Source organism: Brassica napus, chromosome C9, assembly GCF_020379485.1.
Source record: "Brassica napus cultivar Da-Ae chromosome C9, Da-Ae, whole genome shotgun sequence".
Classification (NCBI taxonomy): Eukaryota; Viridiplantae; Streptophyta; class Magnoliopsida; order Brassicales; family Brassicaceae; genus Brassica; species Brassica napus.
Window position 1 is genome coordinate 25,367,286 of NC_063452.1, and position 26,264 is coordinate 25,393,549.

Consider the following 26,264-nt stretch of genomic DNA (forward strand, 5'->3'; position numbering starts at 1 on the left):
ACCCACGGATTGCAGAAAATTGGAGAGGTCCAAGGGATCTTCAGTAATGTCCAAATCAGGGGGAGTAATGTATGTTGTAATCTTTTTCCTTCACCGTGGTTTTGTCCCAATTGGGTTTTAATGAGACAACATTAAAGCACATTACAAGTTCTAAATGATTATGACATCCAATGGAGAGTGTTATGAACCAGATTGTAGATGACTCATAACCAAGAGATTATACCATCGGCGGCCCAAGAAAGAGAGAGTCGGCCAGCTTTTCATTTTTCTTATGTTTTTATGTTTTCCTTTTCCTAGTTGGATTATGATTTGTACTCTTTTCATTTATCTATGACGGTGTAATCTCTTATATGAGAAATTTCTATGTTATGACAATTATTTAATTAATTGCTTATGCGATGCCGTGTACGTACCTGCGGGAATCACATATTGGCAGTAATATATTGACACATGTCTATCCAGGTACGTGATGTTTGCACTTATGAGTTATGACTGTTTCTTCCAATCGATATCCGAACTGTAGAGAAAATTGGTTTCTTAACACAATAAGATTTCGACACGTAGTCTGCGAGTTTGTCCCAGACCTCAACCTGCATACGATGAACTATGTTTTCATGTACACGATGTTTTGAAAAGTTATCGATGTTTCGATATTTTTTAATTAGTTTAAATTTCATTAAAAACTATATAACCAGTGATGTTTTATATTATTTTTGATGATTGGCTAAATTATAATTATTTTATATTTTTAGCATTACTTTTAAAGAAAATATGTATGTTTTAATTTTGTGTCTTCATCGAGAACATCAACTATTTTGGAACAGATGGAATAAATATTTGGTTAACTAATAAAGATTTGGTCAGAATACCATCAGCTAAACTCTCTCAAAAAAAAAGTATTGCCGGCAGTTTCGCTTTCTTCTTGTTTAGGCTCTAAAAAATCAATCTGTTTACAGATTTCCAAATTTGGAACGCTGGTGAAAACCCTGTTTGGCAGTCAGCTTCTTCCGGAGTGGCGACAAGGTTAAAGGTAGATAGGGTGCGGCGAGGTCGGCGTTATCTTAACCTCGATTTAGATCTTGCCAGAGCTAGTGGCGTGTATGGCTCTCCTGGCCCATATTTGTTTAGTCTTCGTCGGTGTGGGGCGGTGGTGTCGGCTCTCTATCCTCCGCCTTGGCGTCTCGGTGTACGAGGAGTCTCCGACCCCATTCAGATCGGACTTCGACGATTTCCTCTATCAAAGCATGCGTCGGTTTTGCCTTTTCCTGGCGGTGTCGGTTTAAAGTATTCCAACGGCGTGTATAGAATTTCTGGTTCGGTGGCCCATGTAGTCATGTAAGCTTTGGTGTCATCTTCTTGTTCTCTGCTCTGGTTTTCGCCTTCAGTCCACGATTTGTCTTGTGGTTCTCTTTCCACCGGAAGTGCACATCCTAGGTGGAGAGTTGTCGGGTTCTGGTCTTCATGGTTAGTAGCCAGGTCAGCCACCGTTCGGCTACATTTCGAGTTGAAGAACCATCCTCTTGTTCTAAGAGGTGGAGTGAGTGGGCATTTGTTGTGCTTTGCGAGTATCCAGAGCTCCAGATCTCCATCCCAGTATCGGAGTCTTGATCTTTGCAAGCTTCGATATTATTCTTTCCTTCTGCTTATTGCATGTACTCCACTTGATTAGGCGGCCTCAGTTCAGTCCGGTCCTTGTTTGGTGTTGGGTGAACTTGTCTTGGCGTTTGATCCAGTTACATGTATGAATCTTTTGGATCTTGTTCACCCAGATTTACGCTTAAACATCAGTGGAGATTGCGAGCGTAAGGAGATCATCATGAATCATGTTGATGGCATAAGATATACCGGGTGAACGCCACCTTTGAAGTGATTATTGTCAATGACTAAGAACGGGGAATGAAAATCTTAGGATATTGTAACTACCTAGCGGAATGCGCCGATGTAGTGGTGTAGGGATAATACGATAGATTTAGATAAGTGTTTTTGAATCAAGTTTGTAACCAAAGATTGAATTTCCGATTTAAAAAAAAAATTAATAAAAATTAATATTTTTTAGAAAAAAAAGGATTTGGTCCGAAGACAATATTTAAGTTTACGACATTTTGGCCAACTCTCTTCATGTTACCTAGTTAACTCGTATTATGGACTAAGTTTAAGTTCTTCTTCTAGCAACTGCCTCCCTCGTTTTGAGCATTGAACATAAATTTATATTATTAAAAACACAAACCCGACTGAAATATAGCATAAGTCCTTAACTACTTAAGATAACAATAAGATACATCTGTTTTCAATTTTATTTGATAAAAAAAAAAACAATAAGATACATCATAATATCATATCCTCAATAAATCATTTGAAAATTTGTAATTTTTTTATTGAAACCATAAAATAGCTTTTAGTTAACCTTGTATATTTTTTGTCACTTTAAGTTTTTTACTTAACCTTATACATTTGCTAAATGACATAATAATATTGTGTTTTATGCACAAAGCATCATAAAGAGAATCGTGTTTTTAATACATTTATTTAAGTTTTTCTAGTAGTCATAATAATATAATTCAACAGTTCTTCTATTTCTTTTTCTTAACTGGTAAATGATAATGTAATGAAATTTTCGATCTTCGAACCAGTAACGAGAATTAAAATATTTAATTATACATTAAAACAATTTTGCAACAGCGTATCTAATTTGTGGTGATTTACTATAAAATGATAACCAATTAATGATGACTATTTTACTATAGATTAATTTTTCTAAATATTTAAAGTCTCTGAATTATCTACTTAACTTATCCATATAAAAAGTTGGAATATATATATCAAATTGCAGTATTATCTGGTATTTGTTCCTGTTCTCGATGTTAACTGAAGCATTTATCTATGTTACATGTTGTAAAGGTGACCACTAGGAATCATAAACAAATGGTGGAGAATAGCGAGTACGTCGAAGATAAAAATCTAATTTATGCATTTAAGAGATGCATGTACATCAAGTTTCCATCAAGAAGATTAATAGAGATCACAAACAAACATATCATTTTTTTAAACATATCATTTAGCTATCACAGAAGGACAAATTGTATAGGTTGAACAACTAAGATACGAAGTGAAATATGAGTCGGCAAGCAAAGTTAAAAAGTTGTGTGAGACATATCACATGAGTAACTTAACAAACATCATCATCAATCCTCGTGAATAAAGCTATATTTTATAAGATGTCATGAGAAGAATTGAGGAAAACAAATTAGCCATGAAAAATAGTCACATGACCTTTTCTCTAAGTGAGATTTTATTTTTATTAACCTGACAAGAAGAGCATTCAACGAAAAAGCTGAATAATCTTAGGAATTGAGAGCTAAACTGTTCATAAGAGATTCTCTTTTGTTTTTCTTTCCTTCCAAAATTAGTCAGAATAAATTTTGTGCAATTATTATTTCAAGCATCTATGAGCCACATATATAGCTATATGAATTTATCTTGAAATCTATCTTAATTATATTCTACCATATTTATGAAAATCGATTAACAACTTTGATTGGATATAATCGAATAAGTCGACCTCGTTTCAGAAGGGAACCACACACAAAATCTTAGATAACATATATATCTTAATCAAAAACTCATTCCTAAATTTGAAAAGAGTTATTCGACCCGAAGAAGTTTACAAGGGAAAAATAAAGCAGCTTTGGCTAAGGAATCTGCAACGATATTACCCAAACAAGGGATGAACTGAAAGAGATAGGGTCACTCACACTCAGAGGTCGTAGAGTTCATCATGTTCGACATTCAAGTTCTGAGTAAAAAAATAACATGTATTCTTATAAATATATATCATGCTGACAATACGTATATAGATAAAATAGTGACTAATAAAATTCGGAAACACTAAAAACAAACCAAAATTTATAAATGTTTTTGTAATACTTGAAACCCTCAAAATAGTAGAAAACTAAATTAAACATTATTTTTTTATATTAAAAATTACAATATCATCACTTTCATTTTATTGATGAAAGTACTATCTATATCAGTTTTATTTTATTAATGAATCCGTCTTATGCATTTAAACGATCGTGAAATAGCTGTCATACGAAAGAACCTGTCGGCAAGAGAAGCAAAGCAAAAAAAAACATATCTTAGAAGCCTATCATTTTCTTACTTTCATTCATATAAACACACAAATCATATACATTAGTGTTCTCGTCAGAATCTAAACGTGTCAATGCCTGAAAAAACGATAATTTTATTTCTCTCTTTCATTTTGTGAAAAATATGCAGATCATGAAATACTAATAGACATCACTTGGACTTGTGAATATGCTTTATTTAAGGCATATTTTGTAGGTTATATATAGAATCTTTTTCTTATTTCTTTTTTTGAGCATATTGATAAACTTGGAACAAGATCTGATGAAATAAAGCATACATATATGGCAGAAATTTTATTTATCTTAAAATTCAATTAATGGAGGAGGGTGAAAGAGAAAAGTTAGAGCATTTTGGTTGGACAAGATTAACAACCAAAAGTGTCAAGATAGAGGATATAGATATCTTAACTCTCCTTGGAAAAGTACTAGGTTCTAGGTATCAATTTACTTTTCTTAAAAAATAATGTAGAAATAATATTAATACACTGTATAAATGTATTCCCGGATGATGTATGAATAACATAATGTGGTATATATAACTAGTCCCAGTTCCCACTATTTATACACGAAATATTTTTAGAACATAGTATTATTTTATTTTTAAAAAGGAAAGTTTATGAGCGTAGATATAAGTTATGTAAGCTTTTATTTGGCCAAGAATGGCTTAGCACCTGTAAAAATCAAACACAAGGCTGTTCTCTTACAACATTCCAACAAAAGAAGAACCGACAAGGTGGCCCACCACTACAACCAACACCTCATCGTCCACCACCCAGTCACCACCACAATTCATGCCCTAGATTCAGAACCATAATCCTTTTGAGTCAAGATCTACACTCTCCACATTTCACTTATATATACAATTCATGCCCAAAAGGAGTTGTGTTGGTATTAGCATATAGAGTTATATATTAACTCTTGGGTAAGTTTCCTTTAGCTAACCGACAGGTTTAGTGGTTTAATTTCCCTTTGCTTAAACCACTCATGTATATATATTAAACCAATGTACATTTTGAGAAATTAATCAGAAATCTTTTATCATATCATCTTCTTCAATATGGTATCAGAGCTCAAAACGTTCCTCTGATTCTATTACTCGAGATTCTTTTTCGTCATGAGTGTTTCGATTTCGCTGTATCTGTTCGATCTCTGTACTCACTTCGTGATCACTTTCCTCGAGTTTCTTGGATTCGTTTTGCTCGTTCTTTGCTCACTTTCGTTTCGTTTCGTTTCTTTGATTGAGCTGATTCAAGTTCATCGGAGCTCGTTCTGAGCTATTTGGAGTTCGTTTTTGCGTTGATTCTTCCTTCTTTCTTGTTTGATTGGCTCGGCGATTCATTATTCTTTGGATTTGTTCCGGCGATTGCGGCGGTTATGGCGAATGCGACGGATCTTGATGGTAATCACACCTCTCGGGATCATTACGAGAATCCGTACTTTCTCCATTCTTCGGACCATGCTGGATTGGTACTTGTTTATGATCAATTGACTTATGGATCTGAGTTTCATTCTTGGAGACGCTCGATACGTATGGCATTGAATGTTCGTAACAAGCTTGGCTTCATTGACGGCACGATTCCTCAACTTCCATCGAGTGATCGTCATGCTGGTTCTTGGTCAAGGTGTAACGATATGGTGGCGACTTGGCTTATCAATTCTGTTTCCAAGAAGATTGGACAAAGTCTTTTATTCATGCCTACGGCTGCAGCTATTTGGACGAACCTTATGTCTCGCTTTAAGCAAGATGACGCTCCTCGGGTGTATGAGATAGAGCAGCGTCTTAGCTCGATTCAGCAAGGTTCGATGGATGTGAGTACTTACTACACTGAGCTTGTTACACTATGGGAAGAACATAAGAACAATGTGGACTTGCCAGTTTGTACTTGTGGCCATTGTGAATGTGATGCAGCTATGCTTTGGGAGAGATTGCAACAACGAAGCCGTGTTACCAAGTTTCTTATGGGACTGAATGAAGCTTATGAACCAACGCGCCGTCATATCCTTATGTTGAAGCCAATTCCGATGATTGATGATGTGTTCAGCATGGTATCTCAAGATGAAAGGCAGAAGAATCTAAATCCTTCTATCAAGACAGATGCAGTTGTGTTTCAGACTTCGGCTCCTCCTGATGCAGCTCCTATTGGTTTCTATAATGGCCAACTTGACAACGCTGCTTATGCTGCTCAGTATCGTCCTTATAATAAGATGGTTTGCACACACTGTGGTCGCACTGGTCATACTATTCAGAAATGCTACAAATTGAATGGTTATCCTCCAGGACACAAACTGCATAACCGTTCTTTTGGTCAAGCTCCTGCTCGCAGCAATCTTCAGAATGGTCAGCGTAGCTCTCCTTAGACTCAAGGCTCTCAGCAGACAGCTAATGTGCCTAATGCAGTTGCTTTTTCTGGTGCCACTAGCTTGGACTTGAGTAAGTTTAGCTCGGAACAGGTGCAGTCTCTGATTAATCAGCTCCCCTCTCATGTTCCTCCGACACCAACAACGTCTACTTCTTCGAGTTCTGTTTCGCCTCTCCTCACAGCAACTATAACTTCACAGGGCTATATGGATCCTCAATCATCATCTGGTACTGTCTCAATACCTTTCCCCTCTACTAGCCTTCGCTATAATCACAAAGCTTTGACTTTCCAACATAATTGCCTTTCCACACTTTCTTCTCTTCCACTTGATAGTTGGATTATAGATAGCGGGGCCACTACTCATGTTTGCTCTCAATTGACAATGTTTAGTGAGACTTTTCCTGTGCAGGGTGTGACAATATCCTTTCGTGATGGTACTAGTGTTCCTATTACACATACAGGAACCATTCATATCAATGCATCATTAACGTTGCATAATATTCTACATGTTTCATCTTTCCGTTTCAATTTGATTAGTGTGAGTTCACTTTTGCAACATGAAAATTGTTCTGCTCATTTTTATCCTCGTGAATGCTTTATACATGACCATAATCGGGACTTGATGATTGGTAAAGGAAATCTTTTCAACAACTTGTACATCCTTGCACCGATCATCACTTCTCTTGCAACAAATTGATGTGGCTCTTTGATTGATGGAAACATATGACATCAACGTTTAGGGCATCCATCCCTCACGAAGTTGCAAAACATTCCTCATATTACTGTGTCTAAATCGAGTCTAGGTCATTGTTCAGTTTGTCCATTAGCTAAGCAGAAGAACTTGCCTTATGTTTCTCACAATAATATGTCATCTTCACCATTTGATTTGATTCATTTAGATACTTGGGGTCCATTCTCAGTTGAGTCTGCTGACGGTTATAGGTATTTCTTAATGATTGTAGATGATTGTACTCGTGTCACTTGGATCTATATGATGAGAAATAAAAGTGATGTTCATTATATATTTCTTGCTTTTATCAAGTATGTTCAAACTCAATATCAGTCTGTGATTAAAAAGATTCGAAGTGATAATGCCCCTGAACTAGCATTCTCTCAATTAATAACATATCTTGGTATTGTTCATCAATTTTCTTGTGCATATACACCTCAACAATATTCAGTAGTAGAACGCAAACACCTACATCTATTGAATGTGGCTCATGCTTTACTTTTTCAATCTCAAGTTCCTCTTGCTTATTGGAGTGATTGTGTTCTCACGGCTGTTTTTCTGATCAATCGAACACCATCTTTGCTTTTGAACAAACGTTCTCCTTATGAGGTTTTGTGTAAGAAAGTTCCTGATTACGATTTTTTACGCACGTTTGGTTGTTTATGTTATGCTTCGACTTATCCTAAGGATCGAACAAAATTTACACCTCGTGCTAGTTCTTGTGTGTTTCTTGGTTATGCTTCTGGTTACAAGGGTTAAAAGGTTCTAGACTTAGATACTATCAAGTTTTTGTTACCTGTAATGTTACATTTCAAGAAACTATATTCCCTTTTAAAACTCAATCTGCAAGTGCTTGTGATGATTATTTGTTTACAGAATCCATTTTGCCTTTGTCTACTCCTGTTTCTTTGGATTGTAGTGCATCTTTACCTGTTCATCCTGCAGTCATTCCATCAAATATGGTTCCTGATTCTATTGAACCTAGTGCTATCAATGGATCAAGGACGACTGCCATACCTGCTGCAGGATCAGTTTCACTTCCTAACACTCGATCGAGACGACAAGGTAAGGCTCCAAGCTATCTTGCTGACTATCATTGTTTTCTTACTCAAATTTCTTCTTCTACTTCTTCTTCTTTTGATTCACCATCCTCCTCAATCACCCCTTATCCTCTTTCTTCTGTTGTTAACTACTGTTGAGATAAGCTTGAGTTAGCTTAAGATGCAAGTTACCTAATTCTATTGAGTTATAGAATATGAAAATATCTATTTGTGATTCCTAATGAGTTTAGGAAATATTGAGTTATATATAAAGAGATGCAAGGGTGTTTGCATATCTTATGAGTTGAGAGATTTAGGTTTTGAGTGAGTTTCCTAAAGGTTTGAGAGATTAATAAAGAGTGATTTGTGATTTGAGATTTGAGATTTGTGTTTCTTTGATTCAATAATTGGTATCAGAGCATACTATTGAATTGAAGCAAACATGGAAGATATCATTGCACTGACTAGCAACTTGAAGAACGGTGGTTCTTCGTCAATTCAGTGTCCGATGCTCAACGACACTAATTATACCGTATGGACAATGAGAATGCAAGCAGCATTGAAAGTTCACAAGGTCTGGGAGGCCATTGATACAGGAGAGAAGAGTGGGGATAAGAATGATGTCGCAAGAGCTCTACTATTCCAGTCGATACCGGAATCTTTACTTCTTCAAGTAGGGAACCTTGATGCCGCAAAAGAGATTTGGGAGGCAATAAAGACGAGGCATATGGGAGCTGACCGTGTGCATGAAGCCCGCTTACAAACCCTAACAGCAGACTTCAATCGACTAAAGATGAAGGAGACTGATAAGAATGATAGTTTTGTTGGGAAAATCTCTGAATTATCAACAAAATCGGCAGCACTAGGGGAGGTCATTGAGGAGCCAAAGGTTGCTAAGAAATTTCTTCATAGCTTGCCAAGAAAGAAATACACAAACATATCATAGCTGCCTTAAAACAAGTTCTTGACCTTAACAAGACAAGCTTTGAAGATATCGTAGGACGGCTAAAGGCATATGAAGAGAGAATCAATGATGAAGAAGAATAAAAACAAGAAGATCAGGGGCAAAGCAAACTAATGTATGCTAATAACGACTCACAGCAGCAACCTTACCAAGAAAAATATGACTACACGAGAGGTAGAGGCAGAGGTGGTCGTTATGGCTATCGAGGAAGAGGCCGTGGATGATATGGAAATCAAAGGAATGGAGGATACTACTGCCACGAACGAGATGCATCACGGGTGGTATATTATAGATGTGATAAGATAGGGCACTTCGTCCAGAACTGTCCCGATCTCTTACTTAAGCTGCAAGAAACACAAGAAAGTGAAGTGGATACTACACATGAAGCTGATGAATTGATGGTCAATGAGATAGTGTATCTCAATGAGCGGAAGGTCATACCAAACAAACTCGATGCAACTACAGCTAGTGAGAACTTGTGGTACTTGGATAATGGAGCCAGTAACCACATGACTGGAAATCTCGAGTATTTTTCAAGGATTGATCGAAGCTCAATTAACTTGGTCACAAAGAACATGAAAGAAAGACGATCTCTGATGTGTACTATATTCCCAAACTACGAAGCAATATAATAAGCCTTGGACAGGCTATCGAATCCGGCTATGAAGTAACAAAGAAGGGAGACTTGCTATTCTTATATGAGCGTGACAGCAAACTTATTGTAAGGGCAAAACGTGCACCAAATCGTCTATACAAAGTAGAGATGGAGATAGAGAATATAAGGTGATTACAGCTGGTTCATCACAAAGAATCATCGAAGTGGCATTCATGTTTGGGTCATGTTGGTTTAACCAATCTGAAACTAATGATAGACAAGGAGCTAGTAACTGGTATGCCTCGTTTCGCAGTGGAGAAGGAGACATGCGAAGCCTGTCTGCGAGAGAAACAAATACGAACTTCCTTCCCTCAGACAAGCTCGTACCGTGCAGCACAAGTCTTGGAATTAGTACATGGAGATCTTTGTGGTCCGATATCACCACCTACCGCTGGACGAAACAGATATGTCTTTGTCCTAATCGACGACTATTCTAGATATATGTGGACCATTCTCATGAAGGAGAAGAGCGAAGCCTTCACTAAGTTCAAATTTTTTAAAGCTACAGTTGAAGCTGAGATAGGAACGACGATCAAAATACTTAGAACCGACAGAGGAGGAGAATTTACTTCGCTAGAGTTTAGAGAGTTTTGTGAGAGCTCAGGAATTAAGCGACACCTAATAGCTCCATACGCCCCACAGAAAAACGGAGTCGTGGAAAGAAGAAACATAACATTACTAGAGATGACCAGAAGTATCCTAAAACATATGGACGTTCCAAACTACTTGTGGGGAGAAGCAGTCAGACACGCAACCTACCTCATTAACAGGTTGGCAACGAGAACCCTGGTGTTACAGACTCCGTACGAGAGTTTTAAAGGGAACAAACCGAATGTTGGACACATAAGAGTCTTCGGGTGTGTTGGTTATACGAAGATTGACACACCACATCTAAAGAAACTAGACGACATATCAAGATCTTTGGTTCATCTTGGAACCGAACCGGGGAAAAAGGCGTATCGACTGCTTGATCCATCAACACGAAGAATAGTGGTTAGCAGGGATGTAGTATTTGAAGAGGAACAGAAGTGGAAGTGGCTTCAAACCGAGAAAGAAACCAATGATAACTTGAGCATGATCAACTTCGGTTTTAGAGAAGTTGGAGAAGAAGATACTCCACGTGTGGTGGAAGAGGTAAACAACGAAGAAGAAGGACTCGATGACAATGGTAGACAAGAGGAAGCACTTGTGGCTCTTAGACGCTCGTCTCGTACGATCGTCAAACCAGCGTATCTTGATGACTACGAACTGCTATGTGAAGAAGACGAGATGTATGAGACGTTTTGTGAGATAGAATGTGAACATCTTTTGATGCTTGTCAATGAGGAGCCACGGAACTAAAAAGAGGCAAAGGAACTAAAAGTGTGGAGAGATGCATGCGAAGATGAAATAAAATCCATTGTGAAGAACGACACTTGGAGTCTCGTTGATCTCCCATCACATTGCAAAGCAATAGGATTGAAGTGGATATTTAAAGTTAAGAGGAACTCCGATGGGAGTATCAGCAAGTACAAGGCACACCTTGTTGCCAAAGGATACATTCAGAAGCATGGGATAGATTTTGAGGAAGTTTTTGCGCCTGTGGCAAGGATAGAGACGATTCGTCTCATCATTGGAATAGCTGCTTCACGCAGTTGGGAGCTGTATCACTTAGATGTTAAGACCGCCTTCCTTCACGGTTATCTAAAAGAAGAGGTTTATGTATCGCAACCGGAGGGGTTTGTTATCAAAGGGAAGGAGAGCAAGGTCTATAAGCTAAAGAAGGCGCTTTACGGACTGCGACAAGCCCCGAGGGCGTGGAATGAGAAGCTTAATGCAGTACTGCACGAGCTGAAGTTCCATCGCTGCCTTAAAGAACCTTCCCTGTATCAGAAACGGGAGCAAGGACATCTATTGGTGGTTTCAGTTTATGTCGATGATCTACTTATTACAGGGTCTAGCTTGAACATGATAGTAGATTTCAAGAGAGATATGGCAGCAAAGTTTGATATGACAGATCTTGGAATGTTAAGCTATTACCTTGGAATAGAAGTCATACAAAGGAAGGGAAGCAGTGTGTTATTAGCATTCTGAGACGGTATATGCACAGTCCAAAGGAGTCCCATAAAGCCGCGTTGAAACAAGTTCTGAGGTACGTGCAAGGTACTCTATCATACGGATTGGTCTTCGAGGCAAAACCACAAGAAGGCTTAATTGGTTATAGTGATAGTAGCTACAATGTCAATCCCGACGATGGTAAGAGTACAACCGGCCATATATTTTACTTTGGTGGCAATCAAATCACATGGTGTTCACATAAGCAAGAGATAGTCGCTCTATCGTCATGCGAAGCGGAGTTAATGGCTGCAACAGAAACATCTAAGCAAGCAATATGGTTACAAGACCTTATTGGTGAGATATTCAGCGATCCAAGCAAGAAAGTTGTGATACAAATTGATAACAAATCCACAATCGCACTGTGTAAAAATCCAGTGTTCCATGGGCGCAGTAAACATATCCACACAAGGTTCCATTTCATCAGAGAGTGCGTCGAAAAGGGTCTAGTAAGCGTAGAGCATGTCGCTGGGGTGAAACAAAAGGCTGACATACTAACTAAAGCACTTGGAAGAATCAAATTCAAAGAAATTAGAAACCTCATTGGTGTTCAAGATGTGAAGAATGAAGAGATCAAGCTTAAGGGGGAGAATGTTGAGATAAGCTTGACTTAGCTTAAGATGCAAGTTACCTAATTCTATTGAGTTATAGAATAGGAAAATATCTATTTGTGATTCCTAATGAGTTTAGGAAATATTGAGTTATATATAAAGAGATGCAAGGGTGTTTGCATATCTTATGAGTTGAGAGCTTTAGGTTTTGAGTGAGTTTCCTAAAGGTTTGAGAGATTAATAAAGAGTGATTTGAGATTTGTGTTTCTTTGATTCAATAACTACTCCCTCCTAAAACCCACCTATCAGTCTTTTATCCTCTCTTGTACTATTGAGACAGAACCGCATAATAGTCAAGAGGCCTTGGCTGATCCTATCTGGAATAATGCTGTGGGATTGGAGATAACAGCTCTTGAAACGAAGGAGACTTGGACAGTTGTTTCTTTACCTCCGGGGAAACATGTCATTGGTTGTCGATGGGTGTTTACGATTATGTACAATGCTGATGGTACTGTGGATCGTCCAAAGGTGCGTTTGGTGGCCAAAGGATACACTCAGCTTGAAGGTGTTGACTACATTGACACGTTTTCTCCAGTTGTGAAGCTTGCTAGTGTCAAACTTCTGCTTGGATTAGCATCGGCTTTTGGTTGGACTTTGACACAAATGGACGTGTCTAACGCCTTTCATCACGGTGATTTAGATGAGGAAATCTACAAGAGTTTACCTCAGGGTTATACACCTACTGGAGAGCTTCCTCCGAATCTGGTTTGTCGACTTAACAAGTCCTTATACGGTTTAAAACAAGCGTCGAGACAGTGGTATTTGTGTTTCTCTCGTGTGATTCTCTCAGCTGGTTTCACACAGTCCCCTGGAGATAACACTTTGTTCATCAAGCAATCTGGCTCTTCTTTCATTGCCTTACTGGTTTATGTGGATGATATCCTAATTGCATCCAGTGATCTTCAAGCTCTTAAGACCGTTTTGCACAAGGCTTTTGTTATTAAAGACTTGGGGCAACATAAGTTCTTCTTAGGCTTGGAGATTGCTCGGAATGCTTCTGGAATCTCCGTCTATCAGCGCAAGTATGCCTTGGATATTTTGGAAGCAACAGGCATGCTTGCTTGTAAACCAAGCTCCATCCATATGGATCCTACTGTCAAGCTGACTCGAACAACTGGTACGCCCTTGGTGAACATCACTCAGTACAGAGAGCTCATTGGAAGACTTCTATATCTTACCATCACGCGACCAGATATCACCTTTGCGGTGAATAATTTGAGTCAGTTCCTCTCATGTCCTACTGAAGTTCATCTACAAGCGGCTCATAAGGTTTTACGTTACATCAAAGGTAATCCTGGACAAGGCCTTTATTACTCTGCTTTTACAGAGCTATGTCTCAATGCCTTCAGTGATGCTGACTGGGCTACATGTCCTGAGACTCGCCGCTCAATATCAGGTTACTGTGTTTATCTTGGTTCTTCCCTTCTCACTTGGAAGTCTAAGAAACAACAGACCGTGAGTAGGAGTAGTACTGAAGCAAAGTACATGAGCATGGCTTTGGCGACTTGTGAGCTTCTCTAGTTGGCTCAGTTGTTGCGTGATTTTAAAGTGCAGGTTACGGCTCATGCGAAGCTTTTCTGCGACAACAAATCAGCAATGCGCATTGCTTCAAACCCTATCTTTCACGAGCGCACGAAGCACGTTGAGATCGACTGTCATACTGTGCGTGATCAACTCAAGCGTGGCTTCTTGAAGCTGTTTCACGTCCCTTCTTCGAATTAGCATGCTGAAATACTCAACCGCTACATCCGGGAGTGTTTCATTCTATACTCCGACTAATGTCCATTTCAAACTTATTTCAGCCTTGACTTCTTAAATTGGTTTGAGGGGGGGGGGGGGGGGGGGGGGGGTATTAGCATATAGAGTTATATATTAACTCTGTAGCTAACCAACTGGTTTAGTGGTTTAGTTTCCCTTTGCTTAAACCACTCACGTATATATATTGAACCAATTTACATTTTGAGAAATTAATCGGAAATCTTTTATCATATCATCTTTTTCAATAGTTGGTCTATTTGACTATTGGTGAGAGGGAAATAGAAAAGAGAGAATATTAGGATGGGAAGAGGGAAAGTGGAGCTGAAGAGGATAGAGAACAAGATCAACAGGCAAGTTACTTTTGCAAAGAGAAGGAACGGTTTACTTAAGAAGGCTTATGAGCTTTCTGTACTTTGTGATGCTGAGATTGCTCTTCTCATTTTCTCTAACCGTGGCAAGCTCTACGAATTTTGCAGCAGCCCTAGGTAATATTATCTCTGATTCTTATAGCTCTCCTTATAGTTTCTATTTTTATCCTCTCATTTTCAAAATTTAGGGTTTTGGTTCTTTAGGATTCTGGAGGATATATATATGAAAGTTTAGGTATTTCTTGATTATGTTAGAATTAAACTGTTAGTATTTAATTCCATTTTTTTATTTATCGGTTGTATTATGTACAAATCTGGTTTCTAGAGTGAGATTAAGTTAACAAAAAGATGACCATATAATAAGGGTCTTAGATTATCTAGATGATGATTACAGTTAGAGACTTTGAATAGAAAAGTACATAAAGTTTGTTTATAGAAGCTAGATATACTATATTAATAATAGTGAAAGCTTTACAAACGAGATTAGTCTTGAAGGGGTTGATCCAAATTTCCAAAGAGACAAAGGATTGACCTCTGGATATACAAACAATATACACAAAGCTGTAAAGAACACACAAACATACTTCTAATCTCGCAAGTACTTCTAATCTTATTAAAGTTAAAGAGACAACTGTAATTATACTCATCACAAAGATTTTTTGTTACTTTTTTTCTTTCTTTGTGAACAATTAAAAAACTTCTTTTCTTGAAAGCCCATCATGAGACTGATGCCGATCTTGATGTTCTTGGTTTTGTAACATAAACATTTGACAATGCTTTAAAAGGGTTTTTGTATGCCCTTTTGATATATTCTAAAACTTCAAAGTTTGATTGATCCATATATGATGAAATTCAGTTATCATATTGTTGTATACATTAGTGGTATGGCCAAGACGATTGAGAAGTATAGAAAACATAGTTATGCAACAATGGATCCAAATCAATCAGCTGAAGACTTGCAGGTACATCTTCATTTTCTCTCTATGAATTGTCAAAGACTGGCCTCAAAGTTGTGAAGTTGTCCTTAGTTAGATTATATCTTTAATGCAGGAAAAGTACCAAGACTACTTGAACCTCAAATCAAGAGTTGAGATCCTTCAACATTCACAAAGGTACATAGCTTGCCTCATAGCAGATCTTGAAAAAGAAATGCTTACTCCAACTACTTAACTCTTCTGAAATTTTGCTCTCTCTAGGCATTTGCTAGGTGAAGAGATAGCCGGGATGGGAGTGAATGAGCTTGAGCAGCTAGAACGCCAAGTAGATACATCACTAAGACAAATAAGATCCACAAAGGTATATACAATCTCAAGAAATAGACAAGTTTATATTGGATTCTTTGGTCCAAAGAGCATTTAGAGAAGTACTAACTATTGTTCTTTTCATTGCCAGGCTCGGTTTATGCTTGATCAATTATCTGACCTCAAAACAAAGGTACATAATGAGTCACAGTGTTCCAGTAATCTCAATACAACACACCCTCATATTCATAAATTTACAGGAGGAAATGCTATTGGAAACCAATAGAGATCTTAAGAGAAAGGTAGTGCCATCAAAATCTTCTAACACAAGAAGTATAATTCATTTGAGATCTCTGATAACATTTTTCTTTCACTTTCTCTTTCTATTGTCAGTTGGAGGAAGACAATGCTTACTCAATCGCTATGGGGAGCTTCTTCTTCTGCAGAACATTCCCAACAACAACAGCAACAACAAGGCATGAGCTCTTATCAAACAAACCTTCCAACTCAAGAAGCAGGTTCTTCAATCCTTTACAAGGCAATGTAGCATGGCAGATGAGGTATCCATCATAGAAAAAATAGTTAAAACCCATTGACTTGATTTACCTTCTGATCAGCAAGGTTTATCCTACAATTTGTGTTTCTTTATATCAAACAGTCATTACAATCCTGGTGTGACAAATGCAAGCGACTCTGCAACAACATCCCAGAATGTTATTAATGGATTCTTCCCTGGGTGGATGGTCTGAAGCAATAATACATATGTATGTATACATGTGTGTTTTATAGATCAAAAATCATTGCTTGTGTAATTTAATTATTGCAAGGGCCGGAAACATAGTTCTTGATTACAAACTATGTTATAGAATCAAGAGCTGAATGTCAGACTCTCAGATTATTACCTTTTTGAATATATATATAACAATGTTTTTGAGCTTTTTACAAACAAAAATTGTGCGAGGCTTCTTTTTTTTTTTGGAACCATCATAGAAATTATGTCGGATTATGACAAAACTATCTGGATTATAGAATATGATTCTTTTAATGAGTTACGTGCCAAGAGATTTGGATTCTGAAACAAGTAGTGCTCTGCATTTGTATCTAGATTGTGATGTGGAGGATTATTAAAATGACTAAATAATTGTATTTCTTTTTTTTTGTAAAACCTGAGACTTTCATTAAACTTAAACATTGTTTAGAGCCCATAGGACTTGTATTAATAAATCCATAATCTCTATAAATATAAAATTATGAGAACAAGTCCAAAGGGGGTTGTTAATTATTTTCATGGCAAGCACGTTCAAGAAATGGCTCCAACCAAAACCAAACAAGCAACATAGTATATATAAAACAAACCAGGACATATATATAAAACACAACTAAAAACTGAACGAACAGAGCAGAAAACAAAGAGAATAGAGAGAAGGACTTCAAAATGGGAAAGCCAGCTGGGTATTGGGTGAATAAGATTAGGACATCCTTCAAAGGAGGATCATCATCGAGCAAATCATCAGAAGATGGAAGTGCTTCTGGTTCTAGAAAGAGCGATTCGAAACATAGGAAGAATCAGAGAACAGAGGAAGGTAATAAGAATGGTGAAGCGGGAAGAGCTCAATCTGAGAGTGGGAGGAAAGTGATGGTTGTCGTGGACACAACTTCACAATCAAAGAATGCTCTTCAATGGGCATTAACACATTGTGTTCAAGATGAAGACAATATTACTCTCCTTCATGTCACAAAAACACCTGTAGGACAAGGTATATTTACATAACATAGTTTAGATATATACTTAGTTGTATTTACTACTAGAATCTTTAAATTAGAGAACACTTAGAGCCAAATCTGGAAAATATATTTATCCTGTGAGGAATGATTCTCTTGGGTTTTGTTTAAGCTTATTGGGTCTCAGATATTGTTGGGCTTAACTTGGGCCTAATGTATGTTTTTTGTCAATTTATTCCTTGTTTCAGAATAAACAAACACTTGTCTTTTGTCAAGTGTTTTCATGTTTTGTTTAGAAAGAATATTGTTAGTTGACCTATATTGTTAGAATTTTGATGTAGCTCTAGAAATAAATAATTATGGATTTATTAATACATTTAAATTTTTCTTAATAATATTGTATGAAATTTGTCATAACTACGTTAAATTTGTATGTGTATATGGTTTTTTTTTTGGGAACAAATGTGTATATAGAACACTGAACTAGAGGTATTAACAAAAGACAAGAACACAAATCTAAATAATGTATGTCCTGAACATATAGAGAGAAATCAAAACCGTTTAAAATCGGTTTAGGTCTTTCCTGAACAGAAATGATCTTTTGTTTGGTTTAGAGATTTTTTTTCCTCTATAATTTTTGTTCGAAATTTTTTGACTCGATTCAGCTCGAAATCATATTGACCAGGCTGGCAAAGTTGACATCTCGACATTGTTGAGTTTCTCAAATTGACTTTACGTTTTATTATGTTCATAGGTGTAGATAAGACACAAAGGGAGAGAAACTCAAGGGCTCATGAACAAGTACATCCACTGAAGAACCTTTGCCAACTCAAGAAACCTAACGTAAGCTTTAATTTCTGATGACAAATAACAGTATCCAAAAGCACATTTTGAGATTAAGGTTTCTTGTTTACATCTTCAGGTGAAGACGGAGATAGTGGTGGTTGAGACAGCAGAGGAGAAAGGGAAGGCAATAGTAGAGGAATCAAAGAAACAGGGAGCAGGAGTTTTGGTTTTAGGTCAAAGGAAAAGAACTTCGAAGTGGCGTGTGATATGGAAGTGGCGCACGAAAGCAGGAATCGGTGGAGGAGTTGTTGAGTATTGTATTCATAACTCAGATTGTATGGCTATTGCCGTCAGGAAGAAGAGTAACAATGGAGGTTACTTGATCACCACGAAACGTCACAAAGACTTCTGGCTCTTGGCCTAATGATTAAGACATCATTCCTTATATTGATCCCGAAACCTTTTTTTTTTCTAAATCAGAAGAAGTTTTTTTTTTATAAAAAAAATACATGTTTTCTGTATATGATTGACAATGATCTGTATTCGTTATAAGATCTTTTATTTTTCTCATGTACAGACTTCATATTTGTTGATGTTTTTTCTTGTGTGGAAAGCCTCCAAAAATATAAATAGTGAATTGTATAATCAATAAGAAAACAAGAAATATAACCAGAGCATCAAGTCACACTCGCACATATATAAAAACAATATCATATTATTGTTATTCAATATGGAACACAATTTAAAGGAAAGGAGTATTATACAAGATAGACAAATAATAATCCACTAGTTTTGTAAGTTAATTCCAAAAAACCAGCTTACGTGTGCTAATAGGACTTCTCAGCTTCGAAATATACCTTCTAATTACTAGAGTGTTACATATATGATATAACTAGATGCTTTCAACCAAGTGGTGGTAGTCTAGTGGCAATCTCTTGGGGATTGGTCCTTGAGAACTAAATTATCATCAGTTGACCAGTCTGGGCTTGGGCTTCGACCCAAGTGGTTTACATGGTGGATCGTAACAGATGATCGGTTCACCCCCTGACATTAGTCGGAAGGTATTCCAAACTCGGATCAGGTAGTGTGGTAGCCAGTCCAATCTGTAGCACTAAGTGCGTTCCTCCCGAGGCCGACCGCGCTACAAGAAAACACGCCGAATTCCGACGGATGTTGGTTCGTCGGTATATTCCGACGCCCAGAGTTCGTCGGAATATACCGAGGAATCCACTACGTCGGAATTGTCCGAGGAACGTTCACCGTCGGTATATAGTTTTTCCGATGAACTCTGGTCTCGTGTGTCCGCATCGTAATATCGTCGGAAGTTCGTCAGAATGACGTTTCTCGGTATTCGTCAGAAAGTCGTCGGAAATTCTGACGAAATTCCGACGATTTTTTTTTTCCGACGAAACGATACGACGGACAAGTTCGTCAGAAATTCGTCGGAATCGGTCTATTCCGACGAATTTCTGACGATTTCGGCCATCAGAATCCCCATGTTTTCTTGTAGTGCCGGATCAGCCGATAGGATTTATCAAAAAAAAAAAACTAGATGCTTTCCTATACACTATGTGCAGAAATACAAGTTTTAAAATTTAAATTATATTTAAAAATAAATTTTGTTAATATTTAGATTTCATTATTTTCTTACAAACTTTAATCCAATCATATCTAAAATTTAAGATAAAATAAATATTTTTTTAAAAAATATATATTTAATAATATATATGTATATATTTAAAATTATAATTTTGGAAAGATTTAGTCTATTTCTTTTGGTTAAATTGTATTAAATCAAATTCTATAAAATTAAATGAAAAAATTGTTAGGTATATAACTATCAAAACATAAAACAAATAATACTTTTTAAAATTTGTCGATATTAAAAAAAAACTAATCGTATTGAGATTATAAAATTACATTTTTTTCCAAAATTGGATAAATTTTGGAAGAATTTTTTTAGTAATTAAAATTATATAATTACAAAAATATAATTAAATAATATTTTAAAATTGTAAATATAATATTTGTATTTCTACTATTATCTTATAATTGTTATATTAATGATGATTTATGATTTATTATCATATTCTAAAAAACTTAATAAAAATGTAAATCTACATTAAATGTAAATAACCATATCACTATTAGATTCAAGTTATGTCATTATTGTTAGTATGTCATGTCATTAATGACATATCACTCTCAAATAATGTCCATGGAACGCCATTGAAACCCTTAAGCCAGCCTAAGTATTCTTATAAATATACTTACTAGGTAGAGATCCGCGCTTTGCGCGAGGTGAAAGTGTTCAAAAAATAATTTTGTTTATGATACATTATAGACAACATGTACAATATGTAATGTTCAACCCATCAATTTAATTCAATACATAACACATATATTTTACTCCCTCCATACACAAATTATTGATGTTTTAACTTTTTTCCTTGTATACAAAAATTGATGATTTATATTTAAAACTAAAAAATAAATTTAAATTTAAAATTTTGAGTGGTAAACATTATTTGAAAACAAATAAAACTAACCAAACTTAATAAATAAAAGTATGTATTTAATTTTTTTTAATATATGTATAAATCTTAAAACATCAATTTTATTTTTTAAATCCAGAGAAAGTATCGTATATTCTGGTAACACAATTTAAAACTATTAATTGATAAAAAAATCCGTACCAATCATAACTTAAATTGTTGAAGTGCCATTATCAATTACTCAACTATAAATCTTTTTATATAAATGAGATATATATATATATATATAAGTGATACAAATTTTTATGATGGCATCATTATATTTTCAAACATTTAAAATTAATATATTCGAGATGACTAATTTTAACACCTGTTTAGGCAGCACAAAAGCTTCATCAGACGTCCGCTTCCAACTTCGGAACCATAATCAGAATTAGAATTTTGTGGAAGCTCCCCGAATCCCACTTAACTTATTAGTATTTCTATAATTAAAATATTTGTGAATTATTCAAAATAATATATTTGATAATATTTTTTATAAGCTTAATCTTAGCATTTTTATAATTAAAATAAGAAGTCAACTAAATGGAATAAAACTATTAAAAATGAAGAAGTGATTTTTTTTCATTTTGAATCATATATATTTACTCATAATTTTATAAAATCATTTTATGATATATATATATTGTTGGATATATACTTCGAACACGTACCCGCTTTATAATTTTTTTTGAAAAATCTCACTTCTATGTTTCCATACGATTCCACTTCCACGTACCTACTTGTGTTTCTAACATAGGCACCTGTATTCTGAAATATCTTATGCATATATTGATATTATACCATACACGGCTGTTCTTTAATTTGCAGACCAAAAATATACTTTTTCGAGCAAAATTATCGGCTGCAGTAAATATTATCTTTACTTGAGTAAATATCTTTTTTTTTGGGGCAAAACTTGAGTAAATATCTAAAATACCATTCTCAAGCACTAAGTCAGTTGATTCTTTGAGGACGCTCCTATCACATGCACCTGTAGGCATCTTCACTTCATCCCTTGCTCCCTTGTTGATCCAACCGGCTTGGAAATCATAACTGTTTGGTCCAGGACTTATCATGAAATTTAATGGGCTCAGCAGAAATGATGGGCTCTTTTGAGTTGAAGAAACTTGCTCTATATTTAAAAAATTAGTGACCCTACTCCTCTATCTCACTCATTTGTCGGCAAGACTAAACGACAATTGACCATCTCCAATATGTTCGATGTAAACCAGCTCTTTTGAGATTCTTACCCACATGATTCTTCTTTCTCTCTATAGGATCTTTAGTTTCAGTTTGTCTAAATCTGCCTTCTTCTTCCTCTGTAATGCAAAGAGATGACTCGCTCAAGGATCCAACACCCTCCTCGTCCGTGATGATGAGACGACACCGTTCTGGACGTGTTTTCTCCATCTCCTCCTGCTCTCATCATTCTTCTTGTTGTCCATGTCCTTGGAACCCGATACAGCTCCAGATACGAAAGACATCAATCAATTCAACTCGCTTCTCCCTCAAGCCTTGAGACTCCAAGTGTCAAAATATAGGTGCATGTCCCTCTTCCCACTCCTTAATCCATATTTTATAACCAGAAAAGGTAACAAATGTTTGTATTTCAGATTGGAGTAGTTCTGGTTCCTCTCTTGTTGTTTTCTTTCTTAACTATTGTGTACCAATTTTCTTTTAATTTCGTCATCATCCAGGTGGTGGATAGACTTAATTTACAATCGCTGGTGATTTCAAAACATCAGGGTCTGGAACATTGAAGCATAACTGATTGATTTTGGTGAAACGCAACTGGAGAGAAAAATTGATATTGGCATAAGGTGCTTACCATAACATCATAGATGAAACAAATGAAAGTCCTTTGAAGGAGAGCGTAAGCAGCGAGACCCATTTCACTGTTGTGACCCAAGAAAGCTTGAGCTACCACTACGCAGCCAAACGACATCACTCTGAACAAAGACGATGGTAAAGCTATTCTCCACATCTTCCTTATAAAACTCCAGATCTTTTTTCTTAGTTAGATACTGTTTCTCCTCTGTTCTATCTCTGGCCCATTTAGCAGTCTCTCTTCCATTTCTACAATCAAAAAAATATATATTATAATTATTATTTATATGAACACATGCCACAAAGATAAATTAAGCTTCTCTCAATTTCATCCTAGTTCAAGAAGAAAATTAAACCGAAGAGAACAATTTTTTTTTGTTTTGAGAACCCAGGGGAACAAATTATTACCCAGAATACGATTCTTAACATTTTTTCTTTCAACCAGCGGGGTTGGCCTGGTGGTGTTGAGAGAGCTTCGGCCTCGATACGCACCCGGGTTCGAATCGCTGGCCAGGCAATTGGGGTATCTAATTCCCCATAGTACCAAATGGTTCGCCTCGCGCCGAGGGGTTGGCTCCTGGGGATGGAAGTCCCTCCAGGTTAAAAAAAAAAAAAAAAAAAAAAAAAAAAAAACATTTTTTCTTTCAGTTAACTTAATGATAGATCAAAACCTTTTATGTTAAAAACAAACCAGTGAATATAATATTTTCTCTGTTTCAACTTGTCAATTAAGTTAATCTAACAATCGTTATTGTATTTGTTTCATTATAGTTATGAGCAAGAGATTTTACCTGATTGCTTCACACAGTTTTCAACAGGGAGCTTCTCTTAACTATGTGGCCATGCCTCTTTATGTTTCAAATACATGGACGGCACCAGATTGAAAGGTTAGCATCAGAATTTCTAAGTAGTTGTGTAATTGTTTGGGACAGATTCAAGCACCCCTGCTATACTTTATCTTACAAATCACTCATTAGGCTAAAAGTAAACAATTGCGTTCACAAAATAAATCTTACTGAAAGTATGTAAACAAATATCATATAAAAAAATACAACACACAAATTCTATAATGAAACTGCAAAAAAAAATTTGGATAAGAAGCTGAAATGTTTGTTCAAACCTTGGTAACTCACTTCTATATGCGGTGCTTGGAATCTTACATAAAAAATAGATTTATCTTTATAATGTTATAAAATTAATGGAAAAATCTATCTTTATTCATAACATAGAGATTCTTTATATAGCAGATTACACCGTCATAGATAAATGAAAAGATTACAACTCATAATCTCTTGGTTATGAACCATCCACAATCTGGTTCATAACACTCCCCCTTAGATGCCATAACCATTTAGAGCTTGTAATGTGCTTTAATGTTGTCTCATTAAAACCTTACTAGGAAAACCCAATTGGGACAAAACCATGGTGAAGGAAAAAAAGTACAACACACATTACTCCCCATGATTTGGACATCACTGAAGGTCCCTTGGACCTATCCAATTTTCTGCAATCCATGAGTGATGAAGATCTTGGGCAGAATATGCTTCGTCCTCGAACATGATAGTTGGTTCTTCTTTACCATCGGCCATGCCACAATCTGATCGAACATATTGAGTCATCAACCTCAAATAAACACACGAAATCTTGGATGATGTTGCTGTGATATGCGTGTACCACCATGAGTAAAACATAACATGTCTGAAAACAAATCAACAAAACCAAATAACCCATTTTGTGCTGGTTAGTATAAAATAAACCAAAATTAAAGGCTTCTTCATCTTCCTTCTTATGGACCAATCAGATCAATGTCTAAAACAAGACTTCTGCATCGTCCATCTCAGGACTAAATAGACTTCTTTATCGTCCACCTTTGGAGTGAATGGACCAGTGTCCAAAACAAGTGATCTCACGCCCATGTACTAGATAATGGGTGAGACTGGTCCATATTAAATCTCTTGAGTACCCTTTTCTGTATATACTATTTTATGCACAAGGATTTCATTGTTAATGTACTCAAGCTGTAATCCCAAACAAAACTTTGTTTTCCAAGATCTTTCATCTCAAACTCTTTTTTGAGATATTCAACTGTTTGGGAAATTGTATCCAGAGGTTCCTATGATATTCAGATCATATACTTTGATGATTATCAATATTGTTCTCGAGAACTTGCTGTACTTTCACCTCAATACCCTCTAGTACTTTTATTATCCAGTAGACCATATAAATATGCAGTCACTACATCAATTTACTGCAAGTTTAATTTTCTCTCTTATATAGCCAGACTTATGAGAAATCTAGAAGTAGTTGCATCCACAACATGGGAGTATGTCTCCTCATAATCTATTACTGGTCTTTGTGAGAATCCTCGTGCAACATCAGTTTTATATCTCACGATTTCTATTCCTCACAAGACCCATTTATATCCACTGGTTTTAACATCATATGGTGTCTTAATCATATGGCCAAATATGTCTTTCTTCCTTAAACTATTTAACCCCACGTTTCCATTCAATCCAATCTGTTCTACGAGTGGGCGCTCTTATATTGACGTGGGTTCATGATCCTTGCTTATATTCATAAATTCAAGTGCTACCTTGTATGCAAATAAATCATCTTATGTTGACATTTCTTATTGGTTCCATTATGTTCCAGACCTGATATAATCGATTGAGATTCATTATTATCGGGACCTTTAATACTTTGCAGCTTGGCGTCTCAAGCTACATTGTTTGGTACCTGTACCTTAGAGCCGGCCGGCCTTATCCCTATGTCTGGGATGGTTTCCTTAGTAACCTCGGATTTGGATTTTAATTATCAATCTCTGCACCTTTCTTTTGTTTCCGAGGATTCTTATCTTTTGGAACCTATTTGGTCTACCACGTTTCATACGTTGTCTAGACTCTGTAGCAACTTGACTGTGTCTCTTCTTGGACATCAAATCCGTTGGTGCTTTACAAGCTGGTTTATATATGACTTAGTCATTCTTTTTCGGGTCAGCAAATGTATGGCATTTGATTAGCTAGCTTTGTAAATGTATAATTTTTGGACGTCTATTTCACATTCTTTAGTTCGAGGATCTTGCCAAGACATTGATGGTTGATTTCATTCTATGTCTTTTACTATTCTTTTACCAACTTTATTATTTTTTTTCCCTCCTGGCCTCAAAATAATCCGTGTACCTGGCCTCAAATATAATCACCCATAGTTGGTTCAAAGTATTTTATTATTGTGGGAGAATCATATCCAACATATATCCCCATCCTCTTTTTGAGGTCACATCTTAGTTCTCTGTGGTGGAGCAATTAGTACATAGATAACACATTCAAATGTCTTATGATGGGGTATGTCTACCTCTTGATCCGTTAATAATTGTGATAGGGGATATCTATGTTCACTAAATGGCCTCATGCGTATTAACTTAGG

General features: G+C 36.2%; 3 protein-coding genes and 1 long non-coding RNA gene across 6 annotated transcripts; all 4 read left to right on the forward strand.

Annotated features, from left to right (window-relative positions):
* The first annotated feature begins 5,522 nt into the window (after positions 1 to 5,522).
* Positions 5,523 to 6,506, forward strand: LOC125592558. The gene has a single exon (XM_048767792.1). It carries the CDS (start codon positions 5,523 to 5,525, stop codon positions 6,504 to 6,506), a length of 984 nt encoding a protein of 327 aa, XP_048623749.1.
* An 8,062-nt stretch (positions 6,507 to 14,568) lies between these two features.
* LOC125592908 (agamous-like MADS-box protein AGL3) lies at positions 14,569 to 16,915 on the forward strand. Of its 2 annotated transcripts, none has more exons than XM_048768570.1 (8): positions 14,569 to 14,845; positions 15,585 to 15,690; positions 15,779 to 15,840; positions 15,925 to 16,024; positions 16,121 to 16,162; positions 16,230 to 16,271; positions 16,363 to 16,529; positions 16,628 to 16,915. In XM_048768570.1, exons 1-8 carry the CDS (start codon positions 14,661 to 14,663, stop codon positions 16,716 to 16,718), a joined length of 795 nt encoding a protein of 264 aa, XP_048624527.1. In that variant the 5' UTR covers positions 14,569 to 14,660; the 3' UTR covers positions 16,719 to 16,915. The 2 variants fall into 2 exon arrangements, with proteins under 2 accessions (XP_048624527.1, XP_048624528.1); XM_048768571.1 differs by having other exon boundaries at positions 14,573 to 14,845; positions 15,609 to 15,690.
* A 119-nt stretch (positions 16,916 to 17,034) lies between these two features.
* Positions 17,035 to 19,252, forward strand: LOC125592909 (universal stress protein PHOS32-like). The gene is made up of 3 exons (XM_048768572.1): positions 17,035 to 17,726; positions 18,446 to 18,534; positions 18,614 to 19,252. Exons 1-3 carry the CDS (start codon positions 17,405 to 17,407, stop codon positions 18,899 to 18,901), a joined length of 699 nt encoding a protein of 232 aa, XP_048624529.1. The 5' UTR covers positions 17,035 to 17,404; the 3' UTR covers positions 18,902 to 19,252.
* Positions 19,253 to 22,136: 2,884 nt separating this feature from the next.
* Positions 22,137 to 23,875, forward strand: LOC125592911. Of its 2 annotated transcripts, none has more exons than XR_007328648.1 (3): positions 22,137 to 22,605; positions 22,712 to 22,979; positions 23,613 to 23,875. It is a non-coding gene; the product is annotated as an uncharacterized LOC125592911 (long non-coding RNA). The 2 variants fall into 2 exon arrangements; XR_007328647.1 differs by having other exon boundaries at positions 22,168 to 22,555.
* The last annotated feature ends 2,389 nt before the right edge of the window (positions 23,876 to 26,264 follow it).

What these genes read in the sequence shown, in the direction of transcription:
- LOC125592558 (XM_048767792.1), top strand. Translation starts at nt 5,523, where the DNA reads ATGGCGAATGCGACGGATCTTGATGGTAATCACACCTCTCGGGATCAT.
- LOC125592908 (XM_048768570.1), top strand. Translation starts at nt 14,661, where the DNA reads ATGGGAAGAGGGAAAGTGGAGCTGAAGAGGATAGAGAACAAGATCAAC. An exon ending in TATCTGACCTCAAAACAAAG is followed by an intron (nt 16,163 to 16,229) that starts GTACATAATGAG and finishes ATAAATTTACAG; the next exon opens with GAGGAAATGCTATTGGAAAC. An exon ending in AATGTAGCATGGCAGATGAG is followed by an intron (nt 16,530 to 16,627) that starts GTATCCATCATA and finishes TATATCAAACAG; the next exon opens with TCATTACAATCCTGGTGTGA.
- LOC125592909 (XM_048768572.1), top strand. Translation starts at nt 17,405, where the DNA reads ATGGGAAAGCCAGCTGGGTATTGGGTGAATAAGATTAGGACATCCTTC. An exon ending in AAAAACACCTGTAGGACAAG is followed by an intron (nt 17,727 to 18,445) that starts GTATATTTACAT and finishes TTATGTTCATAG; the next exon opens with GTGTAGATAAGACACAAAGG. An exon ending in GCCAACTCAAGAAACCTAAC is followed by an intron (nt 18,535 to 18,613) that starts GTAAGCTTTAAT and finishes TTACATCTTCAG; the next exon opens with GTGAAGACGGAGATAGTGGT.